At 40.8% G+C, this 16,229-nt stretch overlaps 1 protein-coding gene across 3 annotated transcripts in view; it reads right to left on the minus strand.

The window, feature by feature from the left end:
- Positions 1–6,719: 6,719 nt before the first annotated feature.
- LOC115147248 (cytosolic purine 5'-nucleotidase) overlaps positions 6,720–16,229 on the minus strand; it is a 31,915-nt gene continuing 22,405 nt past the window's right edge. For 2 of the 3 annotated variants that reach the window (XM_029689386.1, XM_029689385.1), the window contains exons 13-19: positions 15,687–15,753; positions 15,216–15,386; positions 13,116–13,167; positions 12,684–12,744; positions 11,958–12,134; positions 11,643–11,699; positions 6,720–10,671 (exon numbers count right to left, since the gene is read on the minus strand). In XM_029689386.1, the coding sequence (XP_029545246.1) occupies positions 10,438–10,671; positions 11,643–11,699; positions 11,958–12,134; positions 12,684–12,744; positions 13,116–13,167; positions 15,216–15,386; positions 15,687–15,753 (819 nt within the window). In that variant the 3' untranslated portion in view covers positions 6,720–10,437. The remainder of the gene's footprint in view (positions 10,672–11,642; positions 11,700–11,957; positions 12,135–12,683; positions 12,745–13,115; positions 13,168–15,215; positions 15,387–15,686; positions 15,754–16,229) is intronic. The other variant, XM_029689387.1, reaches the window with a different exon arrangement.

Below are 16,229 nucleotides of genomic sequence, written 5' to 3' on the forward strand. Positions count from 1 at the left end.
GGAGGGGTCTGGGGACAGGGGGAGAGGAGGGAGTATAGGTCTGGGGACAGGGGGAGAGGAGGGAGGATGGGTGTGGGGACAGGGGGAGAGGAGGGATGAGGGGTCTGGGGAGAGGGCGAGAGGAGTGAGGAGGGATGGTGTTAGTACCCTCTGGGCCAGGGCCTGGGCCTAATCCCCCGACATCCAAGGACCTCTAACCCCTACCCACCACCCCCTTATGGATTGAAGACCCTGGAGGAATTGAGGGGAAGGACCTCTAACCCCTACCCACCACCCCCTTATAGCTGGAAGACCCTGGAGGAATTGAGGGGAAGGACCTCTAACCCCTACCCACCACCCCCTTATGGATGGAAGACCCTGGAGGAATTGAGGGGAAGGACCTCTAACCCCTACCCACCACCCCCTTATGGCTGGAAGACCCTGGAGGAATTGAGGGGAAGGACCTCTAACCCCTACCCCCACCACCCCCTTATGGATGGAAGACCCTGGAGGAATTGAGGGGAAGGACCTCTAACCCCTACCCACCACCCCCTTATGGCTGGAAGACCCTGGAGGAATTGAGGGGAAGGACCTCTAACCCCTACCCACCACCCCCTTATGGCTGGAAGACCCTGGAGGAATTGAGGGGAAGGACCTCTAACCCCTACCCACCACCCCCTTATGGATGGAAGACCCTGGAGGAATTGAGGGGAAGGACCTCTAACCCCTACCCACCACCCCCTTATGGATGGAAGACCCTGGAGGAATTGAGGGGAAGGACCACTAACCCCTACCCACCACCCCCTTATGGATGGAAGACCCTGGAGGAATTGAGGGGAGGGGGCTACGGAGATGTGTATACTGAGCCCCAGCCTGAACCTCTACTCTCTACCCTCCACCACCCCTGTCCGATTCCACAGCCTGGAACAGAATACCCTTTGGGGTAGTGGGGAAGGGGGCTAAAGGGATAGCACTCTGGGCCCTCACCCACATCACACACCTCTAGAAGACCCTGTTAGGGTGGGCTTGGACCGTCCTCGGCCAATCCATCCGCTTAAATACCCGGTAACCTGGTATTCCAGTAGCTCGGAAAGATGGACAACAGTGTGCATGCCCCCCACCCCCACCCCCCCACCCCCCATTCCCCTGTCCACACACAAACACTTATACATAAGTACACACACTTTCCAGTCTGTTCTTGTTCAGGGATTGGCAGTGGACTGTAGTACTACTTTAGTACTACTGTAGTACTACTAGTACTACTACAACGAAGGACTCAAACGCACGCAGACAAAATGGTTAGTCAAAGACTGTACCAAATACCGCTTTGAAGGAAACCATGGAACCATGAACCAAGAATGTTTTTGTGCATTTATTTATTATATATATATATATATGTGTGTATATATGTATGTGTGGAGAAGATATGACATATACCGGCGCACAAACATGCATGGGCATGTAGATGTTTGTGTGTGTATATGTAATATTGAAATACATGCTACATATATTTATATATATATACTCATACAGTACCAGTCAAAAGTTTGGACACACCTACTCATTCAAGGGTTTATCTTTATTTTTACTATTTTATCAAATATATTTTGATTTGTTTAACACTTTTTTGGTTACAACATGATTCCATTTCATAGTTTTGATGTCTTCACTATTATTCTACAATGTAGAAAATAGTAAAAATAAAGAAAAATCCTTGAATGAGTAGGTGTGTCCAAACTTTTTGCTGGTACTGTACATCCGTGTATATGAGTAGGTGAGGGTCTTTTAAAGATATGTATATTACAGATCTTGTTATTTTTACTATTGTTCTCAATCAGGCTAATGGTACCGTATCTTTTCACCTTTTTAAAATCACACTATTGCCTTTAAAAAAAATCTGATTAATTATTTTAACAAAGTGCAATGGGAAAAAAACAGTATATTTAAGAGATGATTATGAATAAAAAAAATCACTTTATTGTAAATTGAGACAGATATATTTGTATGTATGTATGTGTATATTTTGGTTCAAAGATGCTGAGTTGCAACCGTCCACAAGCAAAACCCGTCCAAGCCAGTTTTTTTTCCTATTATGGCCGATGTACGATCAGAAGCCCTTTGACCTCATTATATTGCTGTTTGATATGGAGGTTATCCAGACTTAAGTTAACAGACTTAAATCAGACTTAATAATAGAATCCAGACAAGTCTTACGACTGTGGTTTAGGAGTGGGGCCCGGGATGTATTGACATTGAAATGTGCTACCTTGGCACTTATGAATGCATGTGGAAATGTGTCTTTTATTATTAATAATCAAACGTGATAATTGGCCAGTATTAATGACCTCATCTAACATGTTGAGCATCATGAACTTCACAAAAGCAACCTCGACATTAAACTATTGTCCATGAATGACCCTCTTGTATGGCACGGCACTCTCCTTTCCACTGTGTGTGTTGTGTGGCATGTTAAAGTATGTTCAGTCGCCTTCAGCTCATGTTGAGCTTAGAGTGTAAGCTTTATTCAATCAAACTCTTTAACTGGGTTTTGGGGTTAAAGGCAGACTATGCATTATTACATACACTGAGTGTACAAAACATTAGGAACACTTTCCAGTCATTTTGAGTTGCACCTTCCCTTTTGCCCTCAGAACAGCCTCAATTCGTCGGGGCGTGGACTCTACAATGTGTCGAAAGCGTTCCACAGGGATGCTGGCCCATGTTGACTCCAATGCTTCCCACAGTTGTGTCAAGTTGGCTGGATGTCCTTTGGGTGGTGGACCGTTCTTGATATACACGAGAAACTGTTGAGTGTGAAAAACCCAGCAGCGTTGCAGTTCTTGACACAAACCGTTGCGCCTGGCACCTACTACCATACCCCATTCGAAGACACTTATTCTTTTGAGTTGCCCATTGACCCTCTGTATGGCACACATACACAATCAATGTCTCAATTGTCTCAAGGCTTAAAAATCCTTCTATAACTTGTCTCCTCCCCTTCATCTACACTGATTAAAGTGGATTTAACAAGTGACATCAATAAGGGATCATAGCTTTCACCTAGAATCACCTGGTCAGTCTATGCCATGGAAAGAGTAGGTGTTCTTAATGTTTTGACCACTCGGTGTATAGCATACACAGCGTGGCAACTTCCTGCTTAAATAAATTGACATCAACAAAACTGAAATTGACTATTGCATTGTGGGAGGGTGCAAATTCGAAAGAGCCAATAGTGGGGAGCCTTGGCAGATTCACATGTTTTTGTTGTTGTTCAGCAAACAGGATGTCGCCCCGCTGTGAATGATGTCATTTCTTGGAGAGTACCTTTGAGATTAAGGTAACATTCTTCTTGCAATGTGAGAATGTAATGAAAAACAATGTTTACTGTGTGAAACAAAAATAATAATGCTTCAAACATGCTCTCTTTCAGTGCAAGAAGAATGTTTTTTCCCAACAATGCCCCAATCATCTGGTTAGCGAGTTTAATCGAATAGTGTGGGCTTGAACTGAAGCCTTTTTTTATTTAACCTTTATTTAACTAGACAAGTCGGTTAAGAACAAATTCTTATTTACAATGACGGCCTACAGCGGAACAGTGCCTTGTTCAGGGGCAGCACGACAGATTTTTTTTATCTTGTCAGCTCGGGGATTCGATCCAGCAACCTTTCAGTTACTGGCCCAATGCTCTAACCACTACCTGTCACCCCAAGCTTGTTGATGTTTTACACCCTTTAACTTGGTCACTTGGTCACTGTTGGAGATGAACAGAAATGGTTGTGTTTTTCTGTGACTGACTGATCTTTTTTGTAAGGCTCACGTTCATACCAACTTAAAACACTTTCAAGTGAAAACATTGCCAAATTAGCACTTAAGTGCTTGTTTTCACATGCTAGTTTTTCATCTTTATAGTCTAATATTAATTCATTGAATGACCATGTGCCACTGAAGCAAAAAAACCTTAACATTCAAATGCTTACTATTATTATTATTATTATTATTTATTGTAAGAGGAAAACATTCCCTTCCCTGGTTACTATAGATGCTAGATCTTTGAATTGTGATGACTTGAATCATAGCAATGCATAGTTTGGGGGAAATGTAGGAAAATATGAAATCTCACCATTGATGTACTGTATTGAATGTATGCAATTACAGTATTAGAAATACTAATGTGTTTTTTGTATCTTAGCCACACATATGTTGTATATTTCTTATCACAATTCTCCTATAAGCCTGTAAACAAATGATTCTCTGTTTTTCTTTGTGATGGATCATTCCGTATTTTGTTATCATTTGTCTCTTGGGAAATATGTATGAAGAACCAAGCCAGGGTTGGGTGTATGTACAAGACGTATGCCTTCTGTTGAGTATATTAACTTCAAGTGCAAACTTATTTCTAGGGTAATGTAATGTTGAGTTTACTTTTTCTTTGTATCAGTTTGTATATAAATGGTTTTATATGAATCAAAGCTGAACTTAAAGTAGAAGTCCAAAAATAACTCTCCTATCCTAAATCTCTGTAGACGCAGCATCTTAACGTAAAGCATGTTGACGCAGTTTGTAGTCATCCTAGATAGTTGTAATATCTGCTTGCTAAAGCAAAGATATTCATTGCAGAATGTCGCTCCAAATAGTATGGGGGTGCAATTGCAACTTTTGACCACTGGTGGTCGCCATTTCTCTTCGTGTCACAGTATTCCCAAATTACTGTGAGCATAAACAACTTAAAAAAACACATGGGTTGGCAACCTTCCGACATACAGCAAGGGGCTTCCGTTTCAAAATGACCAGACTATGGAAGAGATTAATAACACTGACCAGATATTGTTTTTGTTGTTTTACTTGTAAGTGTTCCTATGCATCAGGTGAACTCTGCTCTGCAAGGACAATCATTCCAGAGATAAGCAATGATGATGATGATATAATAAGATTGTATTTGTACTTTACCATCTATACTTTGATCACTGCTGTATCTAATACACTTATATGAAAAAGAGGTATCTCCTTCAAAATAAAAGTCCTTTACATGCAGATGAGGGTTTTTCACATGTTCATGTCAGAATGTTGAAAATAACATATATGACTATCCAATGTAGTCTTGTGTTGGTTTTTGGAGCCTTGTTGTGACCTATATCTTGACCCATGTGGTCTTTACCCCTGCTTCCTGAACATTCACAGGAAAAGAAACACCTGAAAAAAAAGATCCCTCTCTCTTTCTATTGCTCTCTCTCTCTTCCCCCTCTTTCTCTGAGGACTTTCTCCACTCTTAAGATAAGACACACATCACCAATGAACGACTACAGTATTTGTCAAGACATTTTTAGATCCGTTGAAAAATACTTCACTTGCTACTCTCCATTCTATCGTTATCTGAGTCACTCGGACCATGTCTATCCTCATGCTGCTATGTATAGGTGCCTGTCCACATGTTTGATACTCAACACGACAAAAGCATTCCCATATTCTGCTCTGGTTGGTGTTGGTGGTTCAATAAAAAGTGAATTATTAACATAAATAGTATTAGTGATGGAATATGTTATTTTCCCCCTCAACACAAGGTGCTCAGATTAAAGAGATAGGCAGTTCAGAACATTGTATGGAGACAATTTCAAGGACAGAATGATCTATTGCAAAGATGATTTACCCTTCTGTTAAAACGACATTTTCAGTAGCTGGTTTGTCTTGTTTTATCTTCCTGAAAAGTATTTAGGCTGGAAAAACATAACTGTTTCAAAACAATACTCATCCCATGTCTGTTTCAAATATTTCCATGTTTTAATTTACCTGCTATTCTTGATTTGTGTTAGAGCCATTGCTGCATTATAAGCAAAAGTTGCTGAGTCAAAAAATGCAGCTGATGCTGCTGCAAATATTACCCCTTGACCTTGCATGTTAGCATACAAGGATCTGCCAAACGCATTGACGGGTTGTGGACATTTAACCCTTGACCTTGCATGTTAGCATACAAGGATCTGCCAAACGCATTGACGGGTTGTGGACATTTAACCCTTGGATCAAAGCATTAGGAGATTTACATTTATTTGTGTACCTATTCAGTACTTTTTCCACTATACTGTATACATTTCCCGTTGTGTAGCCTAAGTCCATCTGTTAACTGTAACCACACAAATGTTTGCGTTGTAGTAAGTCTCAATGTACTCACAGTATGTAATAGAAATGTCATCAGTTCTAATTACAGTGTGCCATGAATGGGGATTTGATGCTTGTTCAGAGAAAATCCTACTTTTAGATGGATTTGGGATTACTGGATATATTTTGTGTAGTTAAATAGAATTGTAAAAAAAATATGGGACGTTTAGAGCTTCCAACTTTGACAGGACTTCTATTCTTGAATCATGTTTTGAGTCACCTTTTGGACACCCAAATGTCAACCCTTTTAAGCTGTGAGGGGGAGGTAAAATGACAAATGTAATCCCCCCCATTTGCTTGATGTTTTGTCAACAGTGGGATGGGAGAGGAGAATTCTAGGCAAGTGTCCTGAAGTTCAGTGGATATAAAAAGCTATGCGAGCAATATATTTTCATTCACAATTAATTGTAGAACATTTACTTTAACACCTTACTGGATATATTGAGTCATTTTTGTATGCAAGAATGTTTATGTATGATTATAAGAATTATACTTGCATACAATCAAATACTTGTTTTACTTAAAATTTGAAAACTATAGTTTTGAAGAAGAACAAGAGGCAACAGAAGGTGACAGTACACACACCCAGGTACTTATTATGGAAAATTAGCTTTTATTGTACATAGAAATGTCATTTCCCCAATGTACACATTATAGAATAATTCTGGAAACAAAACGCTCTGAGGAACATCCAAGAAAATGCACGAAACAAAAAATAAGTGAATGCATGATAGTTGTCACGCTCGGTCTGCAATTGTTGAAATTTTGTATAAATGGACAAATTGTATAAATGGATCGTGGCATTAACCTGTTGGCCAGGTTTAGCTAGCTTAGACAAACTCACTGAAGCCGTTATAGTAAAAAAGTGTCAAACCAGAAAAATGGCAAAAACAAAAAGGGGGGAAAAAAATATGTAAAGAATTTAAGGAACGTTTCTTCCACAACATGGAAAAGCTTATAATATTATATACAACATTGTAAACTAAGAATCTGAAAACACGGATTACAAAAAACAGATACAAACAGCAAAACCAAGGTGTTGTTGTTGAAAAAGGTGCCATTTCTGATGCAAGGTAAATAAATACATGCTCTTCAACGTCGCCTAATTTTCAGCATATCGGTCTGCAAGACTATTATTATTATTATTATTATTATTAAGTGTACAATTCTTACTACACAGATGACCTTGTAGAACTTGTGTGGCCAGAGCTTTTTCCTCACAGACGGACATATTTTTTTTTCTTCCACATATCAGTTGTAGCCCTAACCTAGTTCTAGCCATACAGTTGGAACAACTTTGACGTAAGCCATTTGCTTGCATTGGCCAGCCTTTTAGTAAGTTAGTTTACATGTATAATGCACTGTACTGCGTCATTGCATAGAAATAATGTCTTGTAAAGTGTTTTGACAGAAAAGGACTTCAAATTTTCCTCCAACGACCAAGCTTTATTATGAATTTGTCAGTAATGAGACCAAAAAAACAACTAACCAACCAAATAAAGAATACAGCTGCCCAGGTGTTTTTGTAGTATTTCCAGTTAAATCAATACTTAAAAAGATAAACTTTTTTCAGAGAGTAATAAAATATTGAACCACTCTATATAGTTCCTCTAAAACAGATTCTACTCTTACTAAAATTGTTACAAAGATCCCCAGTTGAACCCACATTCTCCTTTTTACTACTTGCATCGGCAAACAACACCAGGTTACAAATAGAGACCCGCTATTGGTCTTCCCTTCATCAGCCCAAATCAACAGGCCAATCGAAACTTCTAGCTACACAACTACATGCCTAAGAAATAAAGTGATACGCATGTTTTACATAGCATACACATATGATATTGCAGATAACCTATAACAACAAAAAAACGTCAGTTTTCCTGCCCTCCATACTGCATACCATCTGGGTCATGTTCATTAGGACACACAACTGAAAATGTTTAGCATTTCCATTGCTAAACAGGAAAGTTTAATATTAACCAAGTCGGTAACATTTTCCAGTAACATTCTTTTTAAATATCTCAACGTTTCAGTGAAATTGTGGGCCTAATCAACGTTTGCAATTTCCATTTTGATATTACAAGGTTTGCTCATGTTTGGAGACAGCAAATGCAACCCTTGTGGGAAATATCAGGTGCTTCTTTGCATCATTCAGTGTTTCTTACCCCTAAGTGATCCAACAAACTCCAGAATACTGTAGCTACAGTCCTTCATACATCTTCCATACTTCATAGGCCTGCTAGGGTGAGTCTACAACCTATTCCCACCAGTCAGGGGGGCACCGCGTGTCCTTTTCCCAGGCCCACCCTAACCTCTCTGGGGCGGTCAGACACAAACGCCCTCTCGCCGAGGCGTTGGTTCCTTGTCTGGGGCCCGTGCATTCTCAAGGTCTACACAATACCACACGTCACACTTCCTGTTTGCATATCAAGGCCTACTGTAGATCAGACCTGGGTTCAAATACGATTCTAAATCATTTCATTTCTTCACTGGGGCTTGACTGAGCTTGCCTGGAGTGGAACCAGAAAAATGTTCACAAAAGTTACAAACTCTCCCCACCTGGCACTCCAGGCAGGCTAAAGTATTTGAAACATTTTAAATAGGTATTTGAACCCAGGTCTGTTCCTATAACATACTGTACTCTCCACGTTAACTGCAAAGAATTACTAGGGAACACCAGACCATATTATCACACATGGAATATGAGGGTTTGGTTAGGTAGGGGTGAATGACAGTTTTAACTAAAGCGGTTCTATGCAATTAAAAATAAAACTGTTACAATTTAATATTCAAGAGAACACTTAACGAACAACTCCAAGCTTAGTAAAAAAAAAAGTAAAACTACTACTGCATGTTAGTTGCACATAGTGTAACAATGTTGCAGGTTCTGATATCTCAGATCATCCTATAGGAGAACCAAAAGAATGTCATGGTATTTTGCATGATGAATGTCTTGCTTTTGACAGTATCATGTATGAGAACAGTAATACTGGGTCACTGCCTCTCAATAGCATTAGGCCTATGTGAGCATCAACAGTTGCCATAGACCCCATCTGTACAGAGGCAGCGTAATCGGTACCCTGTACTCACGGTTGCCTAGAAACAACATTTCATGCATTTCAAAACGTCAGTTGAAATTATCCATACAGAATCACAGATTACATTATGTGCACCATACTTTAAATAGACAGCACGCTTCATGTCATATCGAGCTAATATTGACAATTAGTTACCCACAATCAGACTTGTGGTTTGTGTAACCCAAAACATACATCACGCTGTTCTTTAGTACAATTATGGATGCCTTGGTTATAGTCGCTCAGGACGATGCAAACTCGACTTTTGATTGGCCAAGGCCGGACACACACAAGCTGTGTTATGCAGGGTCACGACGGGAGGATTTATACTGAAAAAAATATATAATAAACAGCGAGAAATACATTTTTGGACCATGTTTTTGGATTGCCATGTTGCCCGATACGCGTGTTCTTTCAACGCCAGTACTGCAAGGCTAGAACACTTTCATTTCAAAAGGATAACTGCAAAACAGTATATAGAGTTTAAATACAGTACTGTACATACTGTTTGGCAAAGGCTATTCCGCCTTAGTGCTTCACATTCAAACTACAGTATGGTGCCTGCATTAAGGTGCCTGCATTAAGGTGTACTATGTAAACACACACAGGGAATTCTTCTCTATGACCAGACACTGTGTCAGGTCAGGACAGAGAAAAGTAGTGTTCGTAATATTTGCTTCTTGTGTGTATTCATGTATATTTGTCTGCTACAACATCCTATGCCGTAAAAACTGTTTTAGCTTCATCAACTTTAAAAAAAAATAAAAAAATAAAAAAATAAAAAAGAAGAAATTAGCCAACTTCAAGTCAACCTTTTCCCATTTCATCATAAAAATCCATAGAAAAAACAACCATTGAAACGTAAAAGTTGAAAAGGGGTGGGCACGGGGCAACGCTTTTGGAGAACCGAGCAGCAACTGTTACTGTAGTAACATACAGTTGACTGATCAGATTAATAAAACCTATATATCCTGATACATCTCTAGTATAAAAAGTATCTTCATTTCTCTCTATATAAATCTCCTATAGATACACTACAATGGCAATATCCCCTCTTACTGTGGACTATAGAGTACATTATAGTTTATATCTTCCTAGAAGTATATATACTCTAAAACCCCCTCAGGGAAACACCAGGAAGGAATCAAGACGGTTTTTCACTCCTCTCTCTCTTCCTCCTCCTAGGAAGGAATCAAGCCTGGTTAGGGTCACGCCATCCCACCTCCTCCATCTACTCTTCCTCCTCATCATCGTCTTCATCGTGGCAGTGGGTGATCTCCTGTGGGGTCTGGGGAAACATGTTGGGGGGTTTGATCTCACTGATGGACCGGGTCAGCTGGCTTCGGTTCTTGTTGCTACAGCACTCCAGGTCCTTGCTGTCGGTGCAGTGGCGGTTGCGCGTGGCCAGGGGGGACTCGGTGTCCGTGTCGATGTGCGCGTGCTCCACTGTTGACTCGTGGGGCATCTGGGAGGGGAGACAGAGACAGAGACAGACAGAGAGACAGACAGAGAGAAGGTGAGGAGAGAGGCTATTACCAAAGACAACTCAGAGCACTTCCAGTTGGCTAACAGCTAGTAAAGAGAGTTTCAGCTCACCAATATGTAATATAATAGTATTATTACCATGCGTTGAACTTGTTATACAGAATATTGATTACTGTGTGTATGCGATGTGCATGTTTCAGATAATACCGTAAATTCCAGACTATTAAGCGCACCTGAATATAAGCCGCACCCACTGAATTTAAAAAATATATATTATTTTGAACATAAATAAGCCGCACATGTCTATAAGCCGCAGGTGACTACCGGTACATTGAAACAAATGAACTTTACGCAGGCTTTAACGAAACACGGCTTGTAACAAAAATAAATAGGCTTTAACGAAACACGGCTTGTAACAAAAATAAATAGGCTTTAACGAAACACGGCTTGTAACAAAAAAATTATAATTAGCAGTAAACAGTAGCCTACCAAGAAAGTCATTGCTCCAGACCAAGCTCCCGTGCAGCAGCTCTATTTCCTTTTCCAACAGCCAGATCAATCGCCTTCAACTTGAAAGCTGCCTCATATGCATTTCTCCGTGTCTTTGCCATGATGAGGGTGACAAAATGACTACCGTAATCAGAATGATGGGAAGTTTGAGAGCGCTCGATTTAATCTAAACAGTAAACAAAAAAGTTGTTTGACCTTAACCCGTTTGGCAATTTCATTGGTCTAATGAAAGCTTCATGCCGCCAAAAAACTGAGCACGTCACAGAATGTGTGTTTTTTTTTAAATTTATTTGAAAGCGGGAAAAATCCATATATTAGCCGCGTCATTGTTTAAGCCGCGAAGTTCAAAGCTTGGGAAAAAAGTAGCGGCTTATAGTCCGGAAATTACGGTATGTCTGGTAAAGACATTTGTATTGAAATGAGAAGATAACTCATACATACCAACTCTAATGCAAATGTCACTCTGCCTGTCAGTGATTCAGCTAGATGGGCGCCAGACTATGTAAGGGTTCAGTCTAAGTTAATAAGAGTCAAGTACTGTATATTCTTTATTAAACTAGCCGGAAATGTTGATTCATGTCCATCTATATTTTTAACCATCAATTTCTAACAATTACAGTTTTCCAATTAGCAAAAGAAAGGGCTGTATCTTACACTATATTCTCTGCAATATTTTATTCTGTAAATGCTGCATTTCTTCCCTTTTTTGTAAACTGTTAGCAAGAATCAACAAACAAATTCAATACAGTGACTCACCAGTACGTGAGCAGCTCTGAAGAGGTAGCTGAAGGGATAGTACAGGAGGTTGATGAAGGAAGCAGCGTACAGGTCAGCATAGCGCATCACCTGAGAGGCAAACAGAGTCTGTCTGGAGCCAGACCTGAACAGACTACCCATCATACCATAGCACATGTCCATGTCATGGGTCACTTTCTGCCGAGGGGAGAAGAACACTGGGTTTAGATACTGAGCTGAAAGACGCTCGGACACTTCAAGCTCTGGTGGAAGAACGTGATGACCATTGTCAAATATGTTTTAATGTATGGTATTGTGCTCGTGTTATGTGTACATTCTGACTACTTCCTGCTGACTACTTCCTCCTGACTACTTCCTGCTGACCACTTCCTGCTGACCACTTCCTGCTGACCACTTCCTGCTGACCACTTCCTGCTGACCACTTCCTGCTGACCACTTGCCAGGTCCCCTTTTAAAAAGAGGTTTCTAATACAAAATACAAAATTCCTTGAGGAGGACAATGGAAATTCAGCGACTTGTGTTCCGGTATATCCAAGCCTTCGATGGGATGGGTGGAGGATCATAGCGTATTTTCAGGAGTTTACTTAGGGGTTGTTAGACCATACAAGTCCACAGTTGGGAATGATTTGGTTTAAAGACAAAACTAAAACCTGTAACTATTCAGGGACACGTGGACATATTGAATAATATTTCTGTAGCTGCAATGGAAACGTGTAGAATCAGTACCTTGACCCTTCTCTGGAGAGCACTGATGTCAGGTCTCTCATTACTACTGCTGTCCAGATGCCTGGAGAGATAGAGAGATCATGGGTTAGATAGAGGGCAAAGAGGTAGAGAAGAAGGGGATTGGAAGTGAGAGAGCGAAGACAGTGCTAGTCACTGTCATAAAGAGCAAGGAAGGGGACAGGCCTACATAGATAGATACTGTTTCTAAATGGGCTGAAGTCTGACTGTGAAGCCAGTTATCATCAGACCGATGGGGCAAACCCTGCAGACTTTGGCCGAAGGGCGACACACACACACACAGGGAGCCGACGGTGACACACACCAACGCACGTACTGAAACAGTCGTTCACGCACACACACATGCCAGGTGCAGAGACAGCCTAGAGAGCGAGCATAGGGGCGTTGTAGGGGAGTAGACGGTGCAGTACTCACTTGTAGAGCTCTGCCAAGAAAATGTCCAGGCCCTGCAATTCCTCGAATAACGCTGTAATACAGAAGAGGAAAAGGAGGCCAGGGTAAGTCTCAGTCACAACATATTTCCCTTTCCCTCCTCCTCCCTTAAATCAGCAGTGGAGAAAGTACAGATACCACAAAAAGAACGACGTAAGTAGTACTTTAAAGTATTTTTACTGAAGTACTTTACACCACTGCCCTTAATCACGTGTTGGCTCACTCTTGTTCCATCTGTCGCCTTCTCACACTCCCCCTCTCATTCTCCCTCTCCCTGGCACACTGTCGCTCACAGGCCGTTGAGAGGTTTACGAGGGCATTTTACAGCTACAATGACACATCACAGTTATATTTGTGTGTGAGCCTGTGCATAAATGTGTGTGTGTGCACAAGTGTGTCACTGCTATAATATACACCCCTTGACTAATTAATACCCCTGGACTTTTTCCACATTTTGTTGTGTTACAGCCTGAATTTAAAATTGATTAAATTGAGATTTTGTGTCACTGGCCTACACAAAATTTCCCATAATGTCGAAGTGGAATTTTTTACAAATTAATTAAAAATGAAAAGCTGAATTGTCTTGAGTCGATAAGTACTCCAGCGCTTTCTTATGGCAAGCCTAAATAAGTTAAGGTCCCTCAAAATCGGCAGTGAATTTCAAACACAGATTCAACCACAAACACCAGGGAGGTTTTCCAATGCCTCGCAAAGAATGGAACCTATTTATATAGGGGTAAAAATGAAAAAGCAGACATTTAAATACCCATTTGAGCATGGTGAAACTTAATTACACGTTGGATGGTATATCAGTACACCCAGTCACTACAAAGATACAGGCGTCCTTCCTAACTCAGTTGCCAGCGAGGAAGGAAACCGCTCAGGGATTTCACCATGAGGCCACCATGACTTTAAAACAGTTACAGAGTTGAATGGTCGTGATAGGAGAAAACTGAGGATGAATTAACAGCTTTGTAGTTACTCCACAATACTAACAAATGACAGAGTGAAAAGAAGGAAGCCTATACAGAAAAAAATTGAAAAATATGCATCTTGCTTGCAATAAGGCACAAAACTAAAACTGCAAGAAATGTGGCAAAGAAATACACTTTATGTCCTGAATACAAAGTGTTACATTTGGGGCAAATCCAACACAACACATCACTGAGGACCACTCTTCATATTTTCAAGCATAGTGATGGCTGCATCCTGTTATGGGTATGCTTGTCATCAGCAAGGACTAGGGAGTTTTTTTAGTATTAGAATAAATAGAGCTAAGCACAGGCAAAATCCTAGAGGAGAACCTGGTTCAGTCTGCGTTCCAACAGACACTGGGAGACAAATTCACCTTTCAGCAGGACAATAATCTAAAACACAAGGCCAAATACACTGGAGTTGCTTACCAAGATGACATTGAATGTTCCTGAGTGGCCTAGTTACAGTTTTGACTTCAACTGGCTTGAAAATCTATGACAAGACTTGAAAATGGTTGTCTAGCAATGATCAACAACCAATTTAACAGAGCTTAAAGAATTTTAAAAAGAATAATGTGAAAATATTGTACAACCCAGGTGTGCAAAGCTCTTAGAAACTTACCCAGAAAGACTCACAGCTGTAATCGCTGCCTAAGATGATTCTAACTTAGTAAATGAGATATTTCAGTATTTAATTTTCAATAAAACACAAAAATGTTTTCACTTTGTCATTATGGGGGTAATGTGTGTAGATGGGTGAGAAAAAATATATATTGAATCCAAGTTGAATTCAGGCTGTAACACAACAAAATGTGGTACAAGTCAAGGGGTACGAATACTTTCGGAATGCACTGTACGCCATTTAGCAGACGCTTTTATCCAAAGCGACTTACAGTCATGCATGAATACATTTTACGTACGGGTGGTCCCGGGAACCGAACCCATAATTCTGGCATTGCAAGCACCATGCTCTACCAACTGAGCTACAGACCAGTGCTCTCCAGTGTGCCTATCTGCCTTTTTATGTACAAGTATCTGTGTGTCTGCACACGTCCTTTTGTGTGTGTGACTGTGTGTGTGTGAGAGACTGAATGCGTGTGTGACTCACAGCTCTTGTCAGTCCAGACATGCAACTCCTGGGCCAGCTCGGGGATGACGAGGAAGGTCCTCCAGCCCTGCCGTTTCTTGGACTTGAGGATGTCCCCGAAGATGTGGTCTCCGATGTAGACGATGTCCTTCCCCTTGGCCCCCAGCAGGTCACACACAATGTCAGAAGAACCTGGGCGAGAGAGGGACATATTGAAATGTAGATGTTACTGGACATTGTTGTTTTATTAAAGATTTGTACCACATTGTTTTTAGATTTATACCATTGTTTTGTTTTTAGGGATACCAGACCTCCCTGGAGAACAGTGAAAGTTGTTGAGAAGACTATGCTGGCTAAATAAAAGGTTAACTGAGATCCATCTTGTTTAGAAGTACTCTGCTAGTTAGATGATTTGAGAAGTTTGCAGTGCTGTCTGGCTGTCTGGCTGTTTGTGCTGTGAGTCAGTGCATTTCCCCACGTACTGCATCTTACCTCCAGAGTAGACGATGCCATGGTGCAGGGGTCCGGTGTAGGTCCCGATCTTCAGCCGCCCTGTCGCCTAACACCAGAGAACACATAGAACAGTAGCTTCACCTCTAACACCAGAGAACAGCCTCACCGCAAAACAATGTCAAGTATTTGTATTTATTATGGATCCCCATTAGTTCCTGCCAAAGCAGCAGCTACTCTTCCTGGGGTCCAGCAAAATTAAGGCAGTTTATACAATTTTAAAAGCATTACATTCACAACACACTGTGTGCCCTCAGGCCCCTACTCCACCACTACCACATATCTACAGTACTAAATCCATGTGTACGTGTGTGTGTGTAGTGCGCATGTTATCATGTGTGTGTATGCATGTGTCTGTGCCTATGTGTGTGTTGCTTCACAGTCCCCCCTGTTCCATAAGGTGTATTTATCAGTTTAAAAAAATGTTTTAATCTAAATTTTACTGCTTACATCAGTTACTTGATGTGGAATAGAGTTCCATGTAGTCATGGCTCTATGTAGTACTGTGCACCACCCATAGTCTGT

This window comes from Salmo trutta, chromosome 14 (assembly GCF_901001165.1).
Source record: "Salmo trutta chromosome 14, fSalTru1.1, whole genome shotgun sequence".
NCBI classification, from domain to species: domain Eukaryota; kingdom Metazoa; phylum Chordata; class Actinopteri; order Salmoniformes; family Salmonidae; genus Salmo; species Salmo trutta.